Genomic DNA, 20168 nt, shown 5'->3' with positions numbered 1-20168 from the left:
CCTCTCCAATGCCCTTTAGACAAACACCCGTAGCGATATGACCTTGCCACTTCCAATCCTTACAAAGCGTGAGCGAACAAACGTATGAGCCTGAACTGGGGCGGACAACAGAAAATGCCCCTGGTTCAACTGCTTAACAGGCAGGTTGGGAACGCCAACAATTATTCTGCTTGAAGCTCTCTATTTATCTATCCGTAGCCTTCCCTCCTTCCTCGCGGAAATTCTACCCCCAAAACCCACGAGTCGTAAAATAAGCAGCTTTATGAGGGCTCTTGCTAGGCGTGCAGCCACTTGCAGGGCTCCATCAAACAGCTCAGGTGCCCCGGGCGGCAGGAAGACCACCGCACAGCCCCCACGATTCTCAGCCCCGAGCGCGGCCACAAGCGGCCCGGCCGCTATAAATACCGCTCCGGCGGGGCATCTTGACGGAACACCCCAGCCCCAAGTCAGCGCATCCCCGTCGCGCCCCCAACTACCTACGTTAACCTAACGTAGCAACCTGCGTGTTTGCTTGCGACGAACTGTCCTGCTCGGCGGGGGTGCATCGCCGCCTTTTTAAGAGGGCTAAGTAACCAGCCCAACTTTTGCCTCCCAGGCAGACAGCCCAGTCCAGCTCTTACAACACAATTGCCCGGCCCCTCTGTCAGGCACCGACCGAACGAAGGAGTCGCTGAACTCTCCCAACAGGCGGCCGTCTAAGCGAACGGAAGAGGAAGGAGACACACTTTGTCTAGTTCCCTCCGTCGTGAAGCTGCGCACCGCTCCGCCTCGAATCGTCCTTCCCACAACATGCAGCAGTGCCGCGACGATAGCCGCATGCCCCATCCCCTCCCTCGCCATTCTCATGACGAAAGATAAGAAGCTCGGCCGGATGTCCACGACATCGGAGAAGCGCCGCTCCTTCATACCCGGCGGCAGCAGTAGCGCCAACAACACCAGTGGGGGTAGCAATAGCAACGCCGGAAGCTCGAGTACCAGCTCAAACAAGTCGCCAGGCGGCTCGAGCACGCACATTCTACATACTTCAAATCCCCGGAACAGCAGCGTCGCATCAGCAGCGGCAGCGGCAGCAAACATCATCGCCCCTCCGCCTCGCGCACACCACGCCCCAGCGAGCTCGTCTACGCCTCTCAACCCGGACGATGCAGGCACTTCACGCGAGTCTTCTGGCAAGGATGCCAAGGACAAAGATTCAAGATCAAAGGATACTTCGAGTGGCAGCGGGGGAACTACTGCCGTCAACATGACCAGCAGTAGCAGCAGCGGCGGCGGCGGCAGCGGCGGCAACACGTCGATATTGCTAAAGGACAAGGACGCCCGCATAGCCCACCTCGAGCGTGAGCTAGAGATAATGGAGCAGGAGTTTACGCGCGAGCTTGACAAACTCTCTCAGAACGAGAGTGAGACGGCGGTGTTTTGGCAGGCGAAGCACAGCGACCTTAACCAGCAGTTTCTCCGTGCTGACGCGGACTTGCGGATGTTGAGGCAGGAAGGTGAGACCCGGGACGCCGACAGAGATGCCTTACGCCGAGAGGTCGGGGAGCTGCGCGCGCAGGTGCGTGGGCTCAAGGAGTTTGTAAGCACGAGCACGCGGATGAGCGGCCAGACTTCTGACGAGGTCTTTTGTGAAGGCATGGCGAGGTTGGGGAATGGATTACAGAATTGGATTATTGTCAACTTTCGCAGGGCTAAATTAGGTATGTCTAGGAAGAAGAACTCTCTCTTTGATTTTGTGCTTTTTTGAAGGAGCACAGGACTGACTAAGAGGGTTTGGACAGACATTGCTGGCGCCGATGAGGAGGCGCGTGAAGAGCTGGGTCGTCTGGTGCCCATGTATGCGGACCTCGAGGCCACGGCCAAGGTTCACATGCTACAATCGCTCGTCTCGAAGCTTCTTGTGGACAGCGTTTTCAATTATTACTTTTTCGGCCTACCTAAAGAGCAGGCAGATCAGTTCAAGGCTATGGAGGAAACGCTTGCTAGTTATGGTTCGTCGGCACCCCTTTCCCCCCACTTCACTCCTTACCTCGGGAGTCTGAGACAGACATATTGACGACAGCAGTGGAATCCCCAGAAGCGCTAAATAACTGGCGCTCCTCCACCCTCGCCCTCATCCAGCGTGAGGCGGAAGCCAAGATGCAAACAGAAACATCAGCAGCGATGGAGAGCGTTATCGCTCGCGTAAACGGCATCCTCGACGCCGTGACGGACGTAAAGGCGACCGAGGCCCGCGACACGGCACTCCGGGCTCTAGTCGGCAGCGCGGCGGACCTTGCGCGGCAGCTCGCCGTGCAAAAGGCCGTATTCAGGATCCACATGCCCGACATCGTCCCGCATCAGCAGACAAAGTTCGACGCCGCCACTATGGAGGATATTGGCGGGGAGGACGAGGAGGCCCTTGCACAGCGCGATATCGCCTGCGTCACATTTCCCGGCATTATCAAGCGCGGGGATGAGAACGGCGGACACATGCAATACGAGAATGTCATTGCCAAGGCTAGGGTACTTTGTAGTCCCGAATGATGAAGCTGCTGCTGCTGCTGCTGCTGCCAAACAAAACATTACTCTCCCAACTATCGTCAGTTTACTTGTAATAAACGGCGCCGCCACCGGTGCCGATGACCTCAAAAAAGTGCACATCTAGCCTGCCTGTCAATCTACCGTTATCACTACTTACCAAATCCAGCCATCGGTCATCGGTCATCGGTCATCGCCGCCACCAGCGACCCATCCAAATGACGACTTATCCAACCAACTCTCACTCACAAACCCCTCCCCCCGTTCTCCCGCCTGCGGGTTAGCCCGATATGTATTACCACACTTCGTATCTTGTCCATCACGAAAGCATTGCTTCAGCAATGTTCATGAAAGATGTAGGAGTGGCCCCAGCATAAGCAACCAATAGATGGCATCCATTCACTGAAATTCAAGCCCACCCCGTGCCCCTTAGAGACATGCAGGCCGTTCCGAGAGAGCGAGCCAGCTTCCTGCTGCAGCTCCCTGGTTACAGTCGACAGGGTGCGGGAGCGGGGTTCAGTCGGATCTTCTTTCCCCTTCCCGCAATTACCTTACCTCCCAGCTCAATCTGTTCCCTCCAGAAATTGCGAGTGAGGGGGGGGGACGAGACGAAAGGGATTTGCGGCTCTGCACCTGCTCGCTCATCAATCCTTCCGGGTCTATGGCATCCCCCCGACACGCATTGGCACCCTCTGCACAGCTTCTGCATTCTTTCGCGCTTGCCTCCATGCTGTGCTAGACGCCACTGCAACAGCTGATACTCTGGTTTGAGTTGACGCTTAACATACCTGTTCCAACCTCAACCCAGGCAATTGCTTTCTCCTTGCATTGTTTGAATCGGGTCGTTCCTTTTTTTTCCCTTTTTTTTTTTTTTTTTTTTTTTGGACAAAGAGAATACGCAGCCAGAGAGAATCAATTTATTCCTAGCTTTTGGTTGCTGTTCTCAGTCAGAGCAGTAATTCATGTGATGCTGCAGACGCCGCGCTGCATTTGTCTGCTTTGGCTCTCCCTACACCCCCTCCCTCTGCTCTTATCGATCCCAGTACCTTCCCATACGCGTGAGCAGTATAGAGGGGGTGATTCACCACGATTTTGGTTATGGTAATGAGTAACGTACCATGCCCTTGGAAAAGGCCAAGTTGAACTTTGGGCCAATGTACACTTGTAATATATGACAAAAGTATCCTGGGGGCTTCTGCATGTGGGATTTCCTCGGCCTTAGAAAGTCAACATAAGCGTAGATGATAAAAAAAAACACCCCCAGCTGCCGTGCCAACGTTCATATGACCGTCGGTTCTTGATATCAGGGTATCACGCCGAAGGCAAAACCAGTTAAAGACGAATCTCTTGAGAGGAGACGCTCCTGGATCAAGCTGGGCTCGTTCACTGCTGATACGCTTGCTTCATTTTTCTCAAGTCTAGTAAGTGAAAGGAGACTGACCATAGAACTTGAGCTGGGCCTTTGATGGTGGTGTGGATAGCGAATCCTCTGCTGGTATCCGTTCCGGCACGCTTGGTTCGTGCCGAAGGCTGTGATTCGCATTTGGGAATCCGCCGACGAGGGGGTTGCAAGCCTTTGGACTTTGGTGTGCAGGTAAGCTGCTGTCGGTCCATAAAGACTAGCGCATAGCCCAAATCCTTGACAACGCAAGGAAAGAAAGCCAGACTTTCTTCTTCCGTTCCTCTTCGTGGCCCTATATCAAGTGTTTCTCAATCTCGTGGGTACTGCACCCCATTGATCTTCGAAGTTTTGTTGTCCGTCGAACAGTAGTATCCTGTCGGGGGTTCGAGGTGCAGGCACTCGGCTGCAGCATCACCTGCGTACACCCAATCGCCTGTTTCTACTGATCCCCTAAGTAATCCAAGATCCCCACCCCTCCGCCTGAGTTCCCTCCTCGTCGCTCATTGCCACCTCCATCGTGTCCTGTGTTGAAACCTTTGAGCTGGGACTCGGTCGTCGACCCGTATCTTGTCTAGAAGCGGTTAGTCAACCTCTCATTCGGGTGTCATTAACAAACACCACGGCTGGCCTTGTCTAACTTCCCGGAGAATTCCCTAGTTCCGGCACAGCAAACTTTTGTTTCGACAAGCTTGGCCATCTCCTTTGGACGCGATGTCAGGGCATTCTTCTGGGTCTGAATACCCCTATTCCTCAGCAGACTATACCTCTGTGCCCCCTTCCCTCTACAATAGCGATGCACATTCTGTAACATCGTCCACTGCTTCCTGGGGAGTGCCCTCTAGCAGTTCCGAGTACAGCTCTGGTAGCAGCCAGAGTAACTACACCCACTCGTCTGGGTTTTGGGCTCCGTATGGCAACGAGCACCGTATGCCAGATGAATACTCTGATACACCAGCCCCTTCTGAGTATACTACTGCGAGTAGCTTCACTCGGGCCATGATACATTCTCCAACTACCGTACTGCCGAGTCGACAAATGCTGCATTGCGAGTTCCAGCCCTGGACGGGGTGTCAGTATAGGTTCCAACTAGATGAGGCTGAGTTGTGGATCCGACATACCGAAGATGACCACCTGCGTCGTAACTATCCCGCGCTATGTATTTGTTGGTATTGCGACGATTTTCAATACGACACGCAGCAGTCTCTCGATGCTGGATACAACTTCGAGAGCCGAATGAAACATATTGCTGACCACATGTTGTATGATGGTTGTCTTTTTGAAAACAGAAGACCCGACTTCCACTTCCTGGACCACGTGTATCGATTGCAACTTATATCTCCTAAGGCATACCAGCAAGCCAAGGGGCTGAGTGAAGGTCCCCCACCACCGACGGAGGTCTTTCCTCTAGGCTGGAGACCCGAAAGCTCTGGCAGGGATGCGGTTGTTGAAGTGGTAGATAACAGTCGACGACGACGACACAGAGGGTCACGACGCCATTATTAAGAACGACAAGGTGTTGCACGAGGAGAACGGATGCTGTCGTGTTCCCTTAAAATGCCGTTGTTCCGGGTTATAAGTAAGAACGCATGGGTCCCGGGGCGGGCCGACGTCGATCACTGACCGGGGCGTACGGCATATTTCCGATTTGCTTCGGAAGGCGTTTTGTGCGAAGGATAGTTCATCTATCCATCCATTTGTTAGCAAGGTTGTAGGATCTTCATATCCTAGGAACGCTGTACAGGGCAATTCGCCTGGGACAAGGCAGCACTACAGGAACCCGCAGGCTCGTCCTGCAACCCCATGACGGATTTCCCACCTTGTGTTCCTGGGGTCGAAGATGTGCGTTGGAATATGAGGCCACCTGCATCAAGTGCGAGTCACGCCCTTCTATACGAGGCTGACCAGTCGAGGGGCCCAAGTAGCCGGCAAAAGCAGACTTGGACAGTGGGAGTATCCCTCGGCATCCAGGATGACCTAACCCATCTTCTAGTGTGCCATGGGGCTCTCATAGCCTGACTTTGGAGAGATTTGACTCATGTTTTCCGCTTTGAAAGGCTACTAAGTGCCAGTTCGGCAAGTTTGATCCGCTGTGGTTTTTTTTTTTTTTGGGTACGATTTGGTCTAGCTTGATGATCTTTCAAGAAGTTGATTGCTGTGATTACTCTATGAACACGACAAGGGAGCACAGGAGGGTACATTATCATTTACCAGGCTGGATCCCTCGGACAGGCGGGAGCTTACCAATGGACTTCCCGTCTACAAGGTCTTAAGGGTTATCTTTCCTTTCACTGCAGGGGTTTCTCCTTTCGGTTTCGTTCTATGCTAGGTTTCAAATTTGGAAGGAACGCTCTCCACTCAGGTCAGCAACAGAAACGGCTCGAAGACTGCAGTCATATATAGGCAACAGACCTCCCATAAAATTAACGGCAGTATTCTTACATACCGAAATCCACTTGCTCGCCTACGTTCATACTTCTTCTATTAGACAGAGGGGATATGGGACTCGTAGTCTCTCGGACTAATATTAAGCAATGGGCTGTCTTGTTCGCCCCTTTTTATATTTAATCCACCCCCAATGGGTCGCAAATGTCAGCTTCGCCTCACCGGTGTGTTTCGACACGAACAGATTGCCAATGCAGGCTGGACAAATCCCGACTCATCCTTGGCCCAATAGGCGCCTCTTCTCGAAAACAGGGCTGTGGCGAAAAAAATCGTAGTCAGTACCTCTGGCTCGCAATTTTTTTGCCTTACCACTAACACCCACGTGCACAGCCTCCTTCGGTCTGCACCGGAATGAGTCGAGCTGAATTGGAAGATTCGTACACCACGAGGATATTGTTCCAGGGTCTCCGCTCGGGTAGTATCGCCGTTCGTGCACAAAGGTATGATACGTGACGAGCAAGGAAGAAGAAAAGAGTATAAGTCACAAAACCCCCGTCGCCAACCGTTGAGCTTGTCAACCCATGCGGGGTCCAGGATATCCGCCGAGAGATACCCCTGTGCTGCAGTCGTCAAGCCTCATTTTCCAGGGTCGCCGGCATATCACAGATACTTTAATCCCAATCAAAAGAGGAATCCAATGGTGGATATACGTGTCAGACGCGTCAACCGTTGCACAATGTGCTTCATACCTGGCGACTTATTGCGTTCTCGAGACTGGATACTCGCGAACTATATATAATGAGGAGGTTAACCAAGCTTTTTGGATTTGATACCCTTTGCAATCCCCCCGTGCCCGAAAACTCCGTCGTGCAGTATGCTTTCGCCGCGTTATTTCTTCATTATGTCTCATCTCACACCGCTGTGCCTTTTCCAACCCGTATCTTAATGGAACTCAGCGTCAACACGTCCGTACCTGACACCATCCACCTTGAGTTCGAAGCCCAAACCGGCACTATCAACAATCATTTCCAGCGTGAAATCGAGATTGTCAAACTCAACACCTCGTGTTGTTGTTAAGCGCGTAAACAGACTCCTCGGCACCGCTGCAAGGTCCGTTGTAAGTGTGCACACATGGATGAGGTCACGGGTGTACGCCGATGGCGGATCGTCAGCTTCACACGCAATAAGGTCGTCGGTCACTGTCAACGACTGCCCTGGTCGGAAGTTTCGAGTGTAGTGGAAGGCAATGGGTTCAAGAGGCGATATGGCTTCTCCCTGTGTTCACATCTCAGTCAGTTGCCATCTCTCAGAAGCAGCTAATGATATGCCAGAACCAACTCACCTTTGCAATGTGCCACTGCATACGGTCTGACACCATCCATCGCTCCCATAGCGGCGACCAGTACCGCTCACTGACCGAATGTTTCTCCTCGTCGTACACAGTTGCATATGATGTACCGTAGTGGTATCGCGCTTTTCTTGAGATCACCATGTTTCCCTCAAGCCCTCGCAACACTGCGCCGCGCACGACAGCCGTCCAGGCATACACTGGCTGCATCACTTCGATCGAAGCCGTCTCTTGCATTGAAGTCAAGGTGCCGTGAGTCGGTCTTTCAGTGTATGGCGGTGGCGCGGAGCTATTGAAATGCGACTTGAGTCTTCGGTAGAGATAGTCGCTTTGGCCAAATCCTCCCACTAGCACGATGCCAGAAACAACGCCTCCATCCTTGCGAATGCCATCGACCTGGCCCTGGACAAGGTCGCAAACCTCCTTGACAACAGGCTCAAAAATTTCCTTGATTTCTGCCGCCGTCATGATCATGAACCCACAGTCCAAACCGGCATCCTCATCGTCCGGCAACCCTGGAAATCTGATGCAAGTTAGAATGGTTCTCCTCGTAGAGGTGAGGTGGGCTTACGGCACGTTGACCTCCTGGTGCTCATCCTCATTGAAATTCCGCTTCACAAATTCTTCAAAATATCTGAGACCCATCTGCCATGTCTTTTGTTTCTTGTGCATCATCTCATCAAATCTGGTATGGCCAAGCTTATTTTTGACATGTTCTTCAAACCTGTAGTTCAGAAATGCGCTTCCGCAGAGGCCGCCAGTACCCACAGCCGATTCCTCGACTTTCAGCGGCTTGAGCGAAATGATTTTATATGCAATCAAACTACAGTTGTTAGTGGTGTCCCCGTTAGCCCAACGGCATAAACTTACTCGACAGTTCCACCACCAGCGTCACACACAATGAAGTTATCACCAGCATTGAGGTGGTTCGGCTGGATCGCCTTCAACGTGTACACTGCAGCGGCTTCCGGTTCGCTGATCATTTGGATCTCTGACATTGATCCCATACCCGCTCGTTCGGCCGCCTGAAGCGTCGTGTTCTTTGCGGCGTCAGACCACACGGCTGGGCAAGTCAAGACGAATTCGACTTTTGTAGATGCCATAAAGGACTCGCCGTATCTTCGGGTCAGAGTGTCCATGGTGTGCTTGTAGATCTGGGTAAGATAGTCGCTCACGGCGTCGAGGACGTTTTTGTTGTAGCGCTTCAGCTGAGCAGCTGTTTCCAGCGGGCTCACGTAAAAGGGCAGTTTCTGTGAGCGGTCGAGGAAGAGCTTGATACAGCGAAGACGCGACTCTTCAGGCTTGAACTGGAACCCCCATTTCACAGTAGGAGTTGTGCCCTCGGGCGTGTTTGGGGGGAAGTCATAGCTTATCTCCGTAGGCACCTTGTCCGAGGTGATGCCGTTACCGCCAGGCCAGGTCTTGATGATTTCGACATCGTCTGGGGTTGATGTGTATACGGCAGCGACACTGACATGATAGTCAGCGAGCCATCCCAAATGAACAAGATCAGGTGAGCTCATCAATTCAGCGACGGGTTTTGGTGTCCCATAAATGAGGGGAAGCATCAAATAAAGCACCCGGCGTGAACAAAAATAAAGATGCCTCTTACGGGCAACACGAACTCGCGCTGAGGCGGAGGGCACACGACTCACCCTGAAAACGTGGTTCCGAAGTCGACACCGACAATCAGCCGATCGGTCGTGCCAAACAGCTCCCGAGTGGGCTGGCGTTGAGGAGGGCCGTTAACGGCTTCGGTGGATGAACTAGGCGTGTAATTTGTAAAGTAACTGCTCCTGCTCGCCTGGTTCCGTATACTGCTGGAGCTCGGCCGGAGGGGGAGATTGAAGCTCATGGTGGCAATACCAAGTCTAGATGTCTGCTCAAACCCATAATCCGCACCAGCTGACTCCGACGACAGAAAACAGAACGCACGGGACAAGCCCTCGTGCGCGACTACTGGCGATCCGACTAGAATGAGTGGCTAGAAGCGTTACGGCGCTGTTTTTTCGTTGTGCGCAAAAAAACGAAGAGTGCAGGTCGACTCTTCAGGACAGCAAGGCTACGGGACCATGATCGTGGGGGGAATGGTGGAGGAGGGGTTCGGTCCTGAAGTGGGCGGGCGTGTTGGGTGGCAGAAAAAAGGAGGGAAAAGTGACAAGTTGAAGACGGCTTCAGCCCAGGAACGAAGGGGCCCCCGACAATGACGACAAGAAGCGACAAAGGGTCAACGTCGACAGATACGAAGTCGTCAAGAGCCACGTCTGATGTTTGGGAACGCTGTTTGGCGAGCAAAGTATTCTGCTGCCTAATTGAGTTCCTGGTTCACTTGACGAAGGAATGAAGACAGAAGACAACGCTGGCTGGTCGAGATTGTACCGAGCAAGTACCTACCCTGACGCCGCTAGTTGTTGTAGTAGTAAGGTGGGAGGCAGAATGGGAAGCGTAGCGTCCGGCAGGGCGGGAGGAACCTGGTTCGCGACAGGGCAGGACAGGACAGGCAGGCAAACACTGCCCCACGTCATACGCTGTTGAAGTCAGGATGAATAGCTAAGCTGAAAATGAGCTCTTTCTTTGGGCTAGTTGGACTGTTCAGAGCTGGTGCTGGCGCTGGAGCTGCTGTTGGTGGTGCTGGGGAAGGGGGGCGCACCTGAGAGTTGCTTGCAGCACCTGCCCTGGCTACCTGTACTGGCGTTGCGCTGATGAGGCGCAGTGCGGCAAGGTAGCCCGGGCAGAGGTTGCCAAAGTACCGTGCCATGGCTGGCTGATGTAAGCAAATCAAGTGTGCAGATATGGCGGGGCACAGTTACACAGGAAGCGCTGTGTTATCACGTGATCCAGTGAAGTAGACGAACAGGAACTGCCCGAGGACTTGCCCGAGGGTCGGCGTGGTTCCCGAGGCACATCCTTGGCACGTCTCGCTTGTAGGCCAGCAACGTACATGTCTTCGTCATTCTTCACCCTCCAAAAAGACAAGATTCACATACGTCTTGTTTCCAATTCTCAGAGAACGCGTAGGCCCTGACAAGCAGCACTCTCGTATCCAAATGCCAAGATGATCCTTTGGTGCATGAAAGCTGCTGTTCCCCTTGACGGGCGCCTATTGCGTCTTCGGCCAACCGCAGGAAGAGGAGCCTATATAGTGGGGCATGAGCTTCAAAGCTCGGGCTTCAATGCCGAAGACAGGAACCTACGCAAGCAATCGCTCAGGCGGTGATGGGCTCCATCAAGTGGTTCAGCAACGTAATACCAGTGGAGTTGCATCGTTCTGCCAAGGCAGGGTCACTCTGAATCTCACAATTCTCCGTTTTTTCTTCTGATTTTAACTAATGTGAAAGGAATGCGGAAGCTCACCCTGAGAGCAACTTCGTCAAGGTCAGCGCAGCTGACGTTGTCAAAGTCACCGTCGATCGTCAATCTGTTTTCGTGGATGTTGGCTGTCTGAGCGGACTAAACCACCAAGGCCAATCAATCTCCCAAGTCCTTTTAGTAAAGGAATTACACTAAGCCCAACAACAAAGAATGTAAACAAAAATGTGCGACTAGGAGGAATCGAACTTCCATCTCCTCGGAACCAGTTGAGAGGCCACAACGAGGTATTCTAACCGTTAAACTACAGTCGCTTATTGATACTTGAATTTAGGGCTATTGCTATTCATGACGCTTAGTCAAATCGAGGGCACACAATCAAGAGATCCACTACACAGGGCTCAGATGGGTCATTCCGAGGCGAAGCGCTAGCATCACTTCCTGCCATGATCTCAAAGTGGACCTGACTTGGCAGCATCTAGCTGCTGAGCATCACCAGCTTAGCTATGAATCAAGCTTTGATTCATCGTCCTGTTTGGATGATTGTCATACAATCCCGGGGCTTGAGTTTTAGGATTTGGCGGATGGGGTCCAGCTCAAGCGAATCTCCATCAACGCCAATGAAGCGTTGTCAGGAAGCCAATTCAAACGGTGCGAGCTAAGAAGGCTTACAGGCAGGTCGACGGAGCTATGTAATAAAACCAACGAGCGAGGTTGCTTCCGAGAGTGTTGAATATTAATCCCAGTTTCGTGAGACAGAAGCGCCAGCATTCAACCTGGAAACCTATTATCAGAGACAAATGCTCTCAAAAGCAGAGGCAAGCTGGGCCAAGATGGAAGCATCCGATAATCTCGAACCCTCTCTATCCGCAGCTACAAAGTCCCGCTTTCTTACTTTTACAGATCGGACCGAGATGCCAGCTTGGGGTCGCTGCTGACATACTCGCCTTGCTCGTGACACCAAGCCCCCCTTCTTACCTCTCGGCAGTGACTTCAGCCTCGAGGCTGGTCAGGCTGACTGGCCTTCACAGGATCCAATTTCGACAAGCCATGGCGAGTCCCATCTGCTCCCGTCTTCTGACTGAACCTCTCCCTTGATGCGGCCCGTGGTTCCATCAGTGTTTTTTTTTTGTCCGCCGTCAGCGCCATGACGTGTCAGATATCATAGCCCGAACAGAAACATCAGTATGTCAGTGCATCTAAGTCCACAATCAGAAAACTACCTGAAAAGCAACTGCTGTCTAGATTCTCACCGTTGTGGCTGGACCTCTGGTTTCACCTCAGCCGGTGAGGCGTACAATCAAGGCAAGTCGGGTGAGAGAGCGTAAGACACGTTCAACAACACTTTCCTTCTATCACCGCCGAAAAAAGAAAACCACTCCGTGCTTCTCTGCCTCTTCACCCGTTGAAGGAGGGGAGGACGAAATAAAGAAAGGACGAAACTGTCTCTCGTAACTAAAACGTGACGACGACCAGTCTCGGGAGAGAGATGCAAAGGCAAAAATAAGTAAGGAGAGTCTCACCGGCTGGGCTGAGACAAAATAAGCCTATCATGGCCATTTGTCACCATAAACCAACAATCACTGTTAACTGATACGGATATCAACACTCCTCCCCTACACCACTACTATTATTCACTTACCTTTTTTTGCCTCCCTCTCTTTCCCCTTCAGCGTAAAACCAGTGGACGAAGAAACGCCCAAAACCCTTTCTTTTCTCCAAAACAGCCCGTTGTCCTCAGACTCAGAAACACTCACCCGCAAAAGGTGGCTTGAAACTTTTTAGCCCCCGCCATCCGCCATCACCGCCTCCTTATATTTTTTCTCACCTGGTCGTCTTCCGCCTCACCTCCGATAGCTTCGAGTAAAGAGGATCTAGCCCTCAGCCACAAGAGGTGTGAACAGTAAGTGCCCATGCTCGTTAAAAAAATAAAAAATTGTACACACTCATTTCTTCTCTGTTTATCTATTTCGAGTCCTACTATCCATGATGTTCGGTCGCTCCACCAGTTACACGAGACACAGCCACCGCGAGTGTCCCTAAACCGGCAAGTACTTACTTACGGATGCCTTGGGAGGGGACGGCTATTTTTTTTTTTTTAGCGTCCTCGTCGCCCGGGGAGTAGCTCTGCAGGCCACCCCCCCTTTTGGCCCCCAAAACCCGGCCGCAGCAAGCAAGCCCGATCCTCCCGCCCCGTCTCCTCCGCTGCGTTACAACGCAGGCGACTACTGTAGGCAAAGAACAATCTTACGTTCTTGCTGCGTTTCTGGTACCTCCCCCTAATGCAGACCCCATGCACTCGAATCCAGTTTGTCCCTTGACGCTAGCTTCGCAGCGACTAAATTCGTCCGAACCTTTCTCTCTTTTTATAATTTTATGAATGAACTCGCCACATGCAACAGCTTAACTCGGCCGAGATCCGGCCTTGGGTCTGCGCTACGGCATCTGAACCGTCCGATTTGAAGTCACGTACATCGCAAAGCGAGAGTCAAGAAGAATTGGGTCATGACAGTGAACATCTCTCGGATGCCACCTATTATGTAAATATGTTGAGCGGGACTCAAAATATCGTCCGCCTACGTACAGCCCCTTCCTTCTAACTAGCTTCTTTTTTCCCACCTCATCCGCAAAAATCAAATAAAAGATAGTTTCCATACAGCCAAAGCTGTTGGACTCAATGCCGCCGTTCCCGAGTAGCTAAGATAGATGCCCATATATGTACCATTTGCGTGTAGTGTCCGCGGACCGCGTATATGACAAACTATCCATTTGGGTAATCCCCGGCCACATGGCTTTCTTTCCTCGAGTCTTCTGACGTGTCCAGCCCGCAGAGAGTCTAGAAAAAAAATATTGTGTGCCTTGTTTGTTTCCCTTGTACAAGAACATTGTGACCTGTGTTGGACCCCCCCCTTTCCTAATCTTTTGCCTCCCAATCCCTAGAACCGTATTCTCTCTTTATTTTTCCAGATTGGGAGACTGCCACTCCTTGCCCGCGTGAGCCCTTGAAAACAAATGAAATGTTATCTTTGGTTGAGGCCGCCGTTGGTAGCCCTGCCAGTCTATAGTGTCGGGTATTTCAAAACAGATGAGTTGATAAACAGACAGCAGAAGGAAAATAAGATGTGCGCGATGGCGGATGGGATGCCGCCCTGTGGTATCGAAGATATCATAGAATAATCGAAATGCCACCCTGCTTCCAAACATATATGGGTGAAAGAAATTGAGATCCGGCATGAACATCGCCTCCTTCAAGACGATGCGATGGGCACGCCGGCTAACGCCAAACACCAGGCCCATGCATGTGAATACACAAAAAACTTTTGCGGTCGAAGCCGTGACCCTAGAAACGATTGCTGGCAGCCCAAATGCTGGCCGATGCCGAGGCAGCCCATTCACTCTCCTCATAGGGAGGCGTGGGCCACTTGTACTGGCTCTCGGCACCATTTGACTTCTTCAGGTCCAGGGGTTTGGGGGTAACCGCTTCGTGATTGTCGCCGAAGAGAACGCCGTTGCCGTTGGCTGAAGGTGACGGGGTGGGGTACGGGTTCGCCATCGCGATGTTGCTGGCCGATTGACGCAGACCAGGCTTGCCCTCCTTCTCGAGGCGCTTCATGGCTCGATGTGTCGAGTTGAGGACTTCATCCAGAAGCTCATCCTCCTCATCAGGCGCATCATAGTGCTGTACACCCTGCACTGCCTGAGACCTGCGAGTACGGCTCGAGATGGGGCCGGCTCCTCGGGCAGCTCCCATGATATTGTCGACAGAGCGCGGCTGATGTTGAGGCAATGAGTGGTGTCTCTTCAGGGTGCTGTTGGGCGTGATGAGGTGAGCAGGAGGGACGGGTGCGTTGTCACGGTTCTGCTGGACATCTCGAAGGGCCTTGTCGAGGGGTTCATAGATCTCAGCGGGCTTCGGCGGAGGAGTAGGCGCGTTGTCAATGACCATGGACGACCTGTTGCTGTTCCAGGGACCGCAGCCAGCCTGGGCCTCGATGTCGTCCGAGTTGGGCGACATTGGTGCCTGGTGACGGCCAGAGAAGCGACGAGCGCGTTTCCTGAGGTGCGAGAAGAAGCTTTCCTTGTGACCGCCCGGCGGGGACGCAAGACCGCCGTTGCCATTAAGGGCACGCTCTGCCTGCTGGCGGTGGATCTCGGCGTAGTGGTTAGTGCTTGAAGCGACTGACAATTGTCTGCCAATCTTCTTCTTTTCATCCATTTGAGCGGAGCGTTGGTTGCCGTTAGCATACGAGTCGTTGTATCCGTTGCTTGCCTGGGCGGTCACGGCATCGGACAGGGGAGAAATAGGTCGAATCGTGGGGAGTATCGGCATGGGAGCAACGTTGGACGGGCCATTTGTCCATGTCGTGCGCTTCGATTGAGCGGGGCGAGTCTTTGCGACAGGGACCTCGTTGGTCGTCTGCGAGGGGACGGGAGAAGGCCTCGGGGTAGAATCCTTCGAAACGGATTGAGTCACAGTAACCTCGGCGCTTTCAGAGCGGCCGATCAGAGACTTTCTGAACCAAGAAGGCTTGGAGGACGTCGGGGTGGACGAGTTCGAATCCTTTCCACGGCTCAGATCCGACTGCTTGCGACCGAGGATTCTCGAGGCGGAAGACTTTGGTCGAAGGGGGTCGACGGCATCAACGAAGTACTCGTGGGCAATGGCCTGTGTTGATGTCGGACGGCTCTTGGGGTCCCACATCAAGCACCACGTAACGAAGTGGCTCAGCGCAGCGGGCCACTGGGGTGCTTGCAAAATGGTGTCGATGGCATGGGGGGCCATCTTGGGGAACGAGAAACCCAATTTTCCGGCCAGTCTGGTGCCGTCCCTCCACTCACCGCCGCCGACTCGAGCACCGGCCTTGTTGTACCAGTTTCCGGGGCTTCCCATAATTTCGCAGACCCGCCAAACCTGGTCAACCTCGTTTCCGCCAGGGAAGAGTGGCTTCAGAGTGGCAATCTCTACTGCCATGGCACCAACTGCCCAAATGTCGACAGGCGCCGAGTATTCGCCGGCACGCAGAAGGACCTCGGGTGCTCGGTACCATCTCGTGGAAACGTAAGTCGTGTAGGGCAGCTTGGAATGGGTCTCACGGGCGAGACCAAAATCGGCAATCTTGACTGTGTAGTTCGGGGGAGTGGAGGGAGGCGTAACGAGAGCGGAGTATCTGCGGAAGGATGTGACGGTATCTTGGTGGGAGGAGGTGGATACGAGAATGTTCTCGGGCTTGATATCACGGTGGAAAAAGTGATGTGCGTGGATGTGCTCAAGACCTTGCATAATCTGGAAGAGAATGCTCTTGACGCTGGCGTTGTCGAGGCACTTGTGGTCGCGGGCCTTCATCAATTGGTACAGGTTGCCCTCCATGTACTCCATAGCGATGTGAAGCTTCTTGCTGTAGGGGTCCAGGAAGATGTCAAGAGCGGGAACGAGGTGGGCGTGGTTAGGGAGCGTCTTCAGAAAGACGACCTCGCGGAGCTCTAAGCATGGCGTGAAAGACTCGAAAGTCTTCTTCATGGTCTTGATGGCGACCTAAAAATTGATTCTGGTTACCATTGATGATACACACAATGGGGCGTCCTGCAGGTACTTACCACCGTCCCTCTGCGAGCCACGCTAGCACCTGCGCTACGAACTCGGGCGAGAACGACACTGCCAAAACTACCATCGCCAATCTCCTTGAGAACCTCAAATCGATCTTCGAGGGCCATGGTGTTGGCGGAATGGGATGAGGACCCTCGATGGGCCAAATCGTGTGCGACCGTCATTGTGTCTTGTGTGTGTTGGGGATGTGATCGTTGAGTCCAGTCAAGATCCTCGTGATGACGGTGTTTCTGGGGCGAGTCAGCTGGTTAGGGCCGCTTCGCAGGCGCGTAAGCCTGGGCCGTACAGATGCTGTGCCTAACTAGGAGCTCTCAGCAAGAGCCAGGTGCGAGTTCTGTGGCATTCAGATGGGTTCTGATTTTTGTATATGTTTGTGGTGTGAAACGCAGTTGTAGTTGTGGTGAATTGTTGTAGATCTTGTAGTTGTAGTTGTAGTTGTAGTAGAGGTAAGGAAATGGTGTGCGAGTGCTGGTGAATATGATGGTCGGAACAGTAGAAGTTGGATATAGAAAAGGCGCGAAGAGAAGTGACTGGGATAAACCAAGAGAGCGAAACCAGATGAAGAAGAGGAGACTCGAGAGGGACGGGCAAAGTCAGGAGGTGGTTGATATTATTAAAAAGGGCCAGGTAAGGGTCCAGGGGTGGAAATGGAGCTAGAACCAGTCGATCGGGGATGGGTCCTCAGGCGTGGATATTCAGAGGGTACGATATTCTCGGATACGTGGGTCGAGATTGTGATGATGAGGAAGCAACCCTAGGAGAGGTGGGATTGGCAACCAGGAAGGCGTCTTCTCGCTGTTGGTCGTTCTTTTGGCCTTGAGGCTGGGATTGAGATTGAGCATCAAGACAAGGAGAGTTGTGTATGAGCGATGTGCTTGGGTGCATACGGTGCATGTACGGAGATGCAGCCCGACCAGAGCGTTCGGCGGGAGGGAGTAATGCTTGTCCTAGGGTCTCCGTAGCTGGGCGGGGGGGGGAAGCTGCGTCGCAGAAAAGCGTTAATCAAAATCGAAGGACGTAAGAAACGGGCAGACCAAGAGAGGCAGGAGCAGGGAACGAGTGGGAAGAGGGAGAGGGAGAGCGAAGCGAAGCGAGAAAGGGAAGGGAGGGAGAGAAGAGAGGGTAGTGTAGACGAGGATTGGGATGGGCGATGGGGACGGGTGTGTGTGGTGCTGGGAGAGAAGACTGAGAGAACCCACATACGATCCAGCAAAAGTGATTCACCGTGGGCCGCGTCGGGATGGGCGAGGGACGAGGGGGAGCAACAGAGAGAGATTGATTGACTGAACGATTGATAAAATGAACGATTGATAAAATGGAGCGAGGAGCCGGCCACTATGCTATCGACGACTCGAAGGTGGCCGGGGCCCGTTCTTAGCATGAATGAGTGAATCTGGGGGGGGTGAAAAGCAGAAAAGAGTAGGGTGCAAAGCCGTCGTCGATAGGGGCCCAATCTCGCTAATGATTCGGGGGTGCAGTCGTGCTTTTTTCTGGCCCTTCCCTTTCGCTCTGGCAGGGCAATTTGCGCTGGGGGTGGGTGGATGGTGGGAGCGTCAGGGGGAGGGGGTGGTCTGGGAGTTTGGGACCTGGCAAGCCAGGGAAACAAGGGTTAGGTTGTCTTTGGACAGAGAGAGAGAGAGTGTGTGTGTGTGTGAGTGTGTGCGCGCGGGAGAGGTACCTTTTCTTTACCCTACGCCGCAAGGTACAAACCTGGCGTGGGAGAGGAAGAAAATATGCAGGCAGAATAAAGAAGAAGGAAAAAAATAAAAACGATTATAGTGGGCTGCACGGTCGACCTTGGTTTGATTATGTTCGGACGTTGGTTCAGGCGATGGATGGCTCTCGTCTCGTAGTGCTAGTTTACTCGCTTCTGCTAATGTATGGCAAAGTAAGGAGATGTGCTAACTTATTTCTTAGAAATTTGTTGCGGCAGAGGATGGATTTATTGAATTAATTACTTTCGCTGGCGTCCCGCCGTCAGCCAGCTGTCTGTTGTGTCTGTTCCTTCGTCGCTGGCATAGCGACGCCTTGTGCCCACTCCAGCCAGTCTCTTTTGATCTTGATTGACAGACGGTTGGACGGAAGACGAGGGTGCTCATGCATTCACGCAGGTCCTCTCTTCCAATTCAGCCCAATCCAGATGGATGGGATATGAGTTGATGGGGCGGTGTCGCTGCTTGATGAACTGGCATAGCCCGACAGAGCATCTCTGTCCGGGGCGGTCGGCAGTGATGGCCCATAAACGCTTCGTCGACTGCCTAATGGAGGTTGGCTCGCTTCACACTTCAGTCACTTTCCTACCATCATGCACCCTTTTTTGTCAGTTTTGGAGTAGGGATGGGACAGCATGATACATATTGTAACGCGCAGCATCAGCAACGTCAGCAGGAAAAGACGGTGCATCAAAATATATAACAGGCAGTGCAAGTTGGATTACACATGCAGGAAGCAGCAGCAACAAAGAGCAGCATCGACGCCATTATCAGCAACAGGAATGATGAATGATATGATGCACCACCACAAGACTCGGCCCGGTGGCCCAGTCGAGGGGGAAACGAACGAACGAACGATGGGTCACAAAACGCGACCGGGTATCAAAGAAACGACCTGCCGGCGCCGTTGGACGAGGCTTCTAACCAGTCTGTTGGGGTCGACACGCAGGGCCAGGATTGGTGAATATTTGGGCGACGTGCTTGCAGCAAGAATAAGTGCGCAGCAAGCCAAGGCATGTTGTGTTGTGTTGCCTTGTGTTTGGCCGGTGTGATATGCCAACACAACATCCAGGAAGAGTGCAAGCTGGGCTGATGTATCCAGTTCCTTTGTCTGCATCGCGTACCTCGGACAGGTACTGACATGCAAAGTCGCGGTACCGTTCCTGACCGTATCATGCGTGTGGCCAGTCAGTATCATACCTAGCCCAGCAGGGCACGACCGGCGACCAGGCCCAGAAATGGAGCTCCGTCATGGAAATACTGCACCCTTATTCGAGGAGACCCCCTTGGAACCGACCAGGACGGGGGTCGTCATCTAGTGGATGATGCACTCTAGGAAACGGCTGGTATTTTACGTCTAAGGGCCCTCTTGTACTATGTCCAGTTGTGTCTCGTAGTGGCATGTAGTGTGTTCTGGGGTTGGTGTGCGGCCCGTCCGTCTCTTGTGATTGATGGACATGAGAGAAAGACCCTTGGGGCCTGGCAACGTCCGAGTTAGGGGACCAGGAAGAGGACAATGCAGGTGGGCATAACGATGACAGGCTACTGAAAAAACGAAGGCTACCCTGTCCCGTCCCCCCTCAGGCGAAGAGAGACGAGACAGTGCATCTATCAAGCCGTAGAAATTGAGCAACTTTCAAGTGATGGGGAAGCACGGCCAGAAGAGGGGGTTGATACCATTGAAAGGATGATGCACAAAAAAAAAGTCAGTGTCAGGTTGGCCGCTGTTCCGCGCATGAATCTCCCGTTCCACATCACACAACACGAAGACAGGAGAAAAGGGGAACCTGGCGACGTGCAGTAATAGAGCTTGCCGTCTATCACCAGCACCCTGGGCCGGGGAAGTCTTTGGAGACGCAATGATCAGAAGGGTGCCGTCTGGAGTCCTGGTTG

The 20168-nt window shown here is 52.9% G+C and overlaps 4 protein-coding genes across 4 annotated transcripts; 2 read left to right on the top strand and 2 right to left on the bottom strand.

Moving 5' to 3' along the window:
* Nucleotides 1-844: 844 nt before the first annotated feature.
* Nucleotides 845-2523, top strand: CTRU02_203703 (uncharacterized protein; the record flags this gene model as incomplete). The annotated part of the gene is made up of 3 exons (XM_036722280.1): nt 845-1697; nt 1779-1988; nt 2063-2523. 3 exons carry the CDS (start codon nt 845-847, stop codon nt 2521-2523), a joined length of 1524 nt encoding a protein of 507 aa, XP_036585886.1.
* Nucleotides 2524-4630: 2107 nt separating this feature from the next.
* Nucleotides 4631-5422, top strand: CTRU02_203702 (uncharacterized protein; the record flags this gene model as incomplete). Its single annotated transcript, XM_036722279.1, has 1 exon — nt 4631-5422. One exon carries the CDS (start codon nt 4631-4633, stop codon nt 5420-5422), a length of 792 nt encoding a protein of 263 aa, XP_036585885.1.
* Nucleotides 5423-7243: 1821 nt separating this feature from the next.
* CTRU02_203701 (hsp70 protein) lies at nt 7244-9504 on the bottom strand (the record flags this gene model as incomplete). Its single annotated transcript, XM_036722277.1, has 5 exons — nt 7244-7576; nt 7644-8172; nt 8221-8472; nt 8520-9119; nt 9305-9504. 5 exons carry the CDS (start codon nt 9502-9504, stop codon nt 7244-7246), a joined length of 1914 nt encoding a protein of 637 aa, XP_036585883.1.
* Nucleotides 9505-14298: 4794 nt separating this feature from the next.
* CTRU02_203700 (uncharacterized protein) lies at nt 14299-16727 on the bottom strand (the record flags this gene model as incomplete). Its single annotated transcript, XM_036722276.1, has 2 exons — nt 14299-16491; nt 16554-16727. The coding sequence occupies 2 exons, from the start codon at nt 16725-16727 to the stop codon at nt 14299-14301; spliced, it is 2367 nt and encodes a 788-aa protein (XP_036585882.1).
* Between the last annotated feature and the right edge of the window lie 3441 nt (nt 16728-20168).

This window comes from Colletotrichum truncatum (assembly GCF_014235925.2).
Source record: "Colletotrichum truncatum strain CMES1059 chromosome Unknown Contig_0002, whole genome shotgun sequence".
Taxonomy (NCBI): Eukaryota; Fungi; Ascomycota; class Sordariomycetes; order Glomerellales; family Glomerellaceae; genus Colletotrichum; species Colletotrichum truncatum.
Note: the sequence above shows the minus strand (reverse complement) of the source record. Positions and strands in the feature narration are given on the sequence as shown.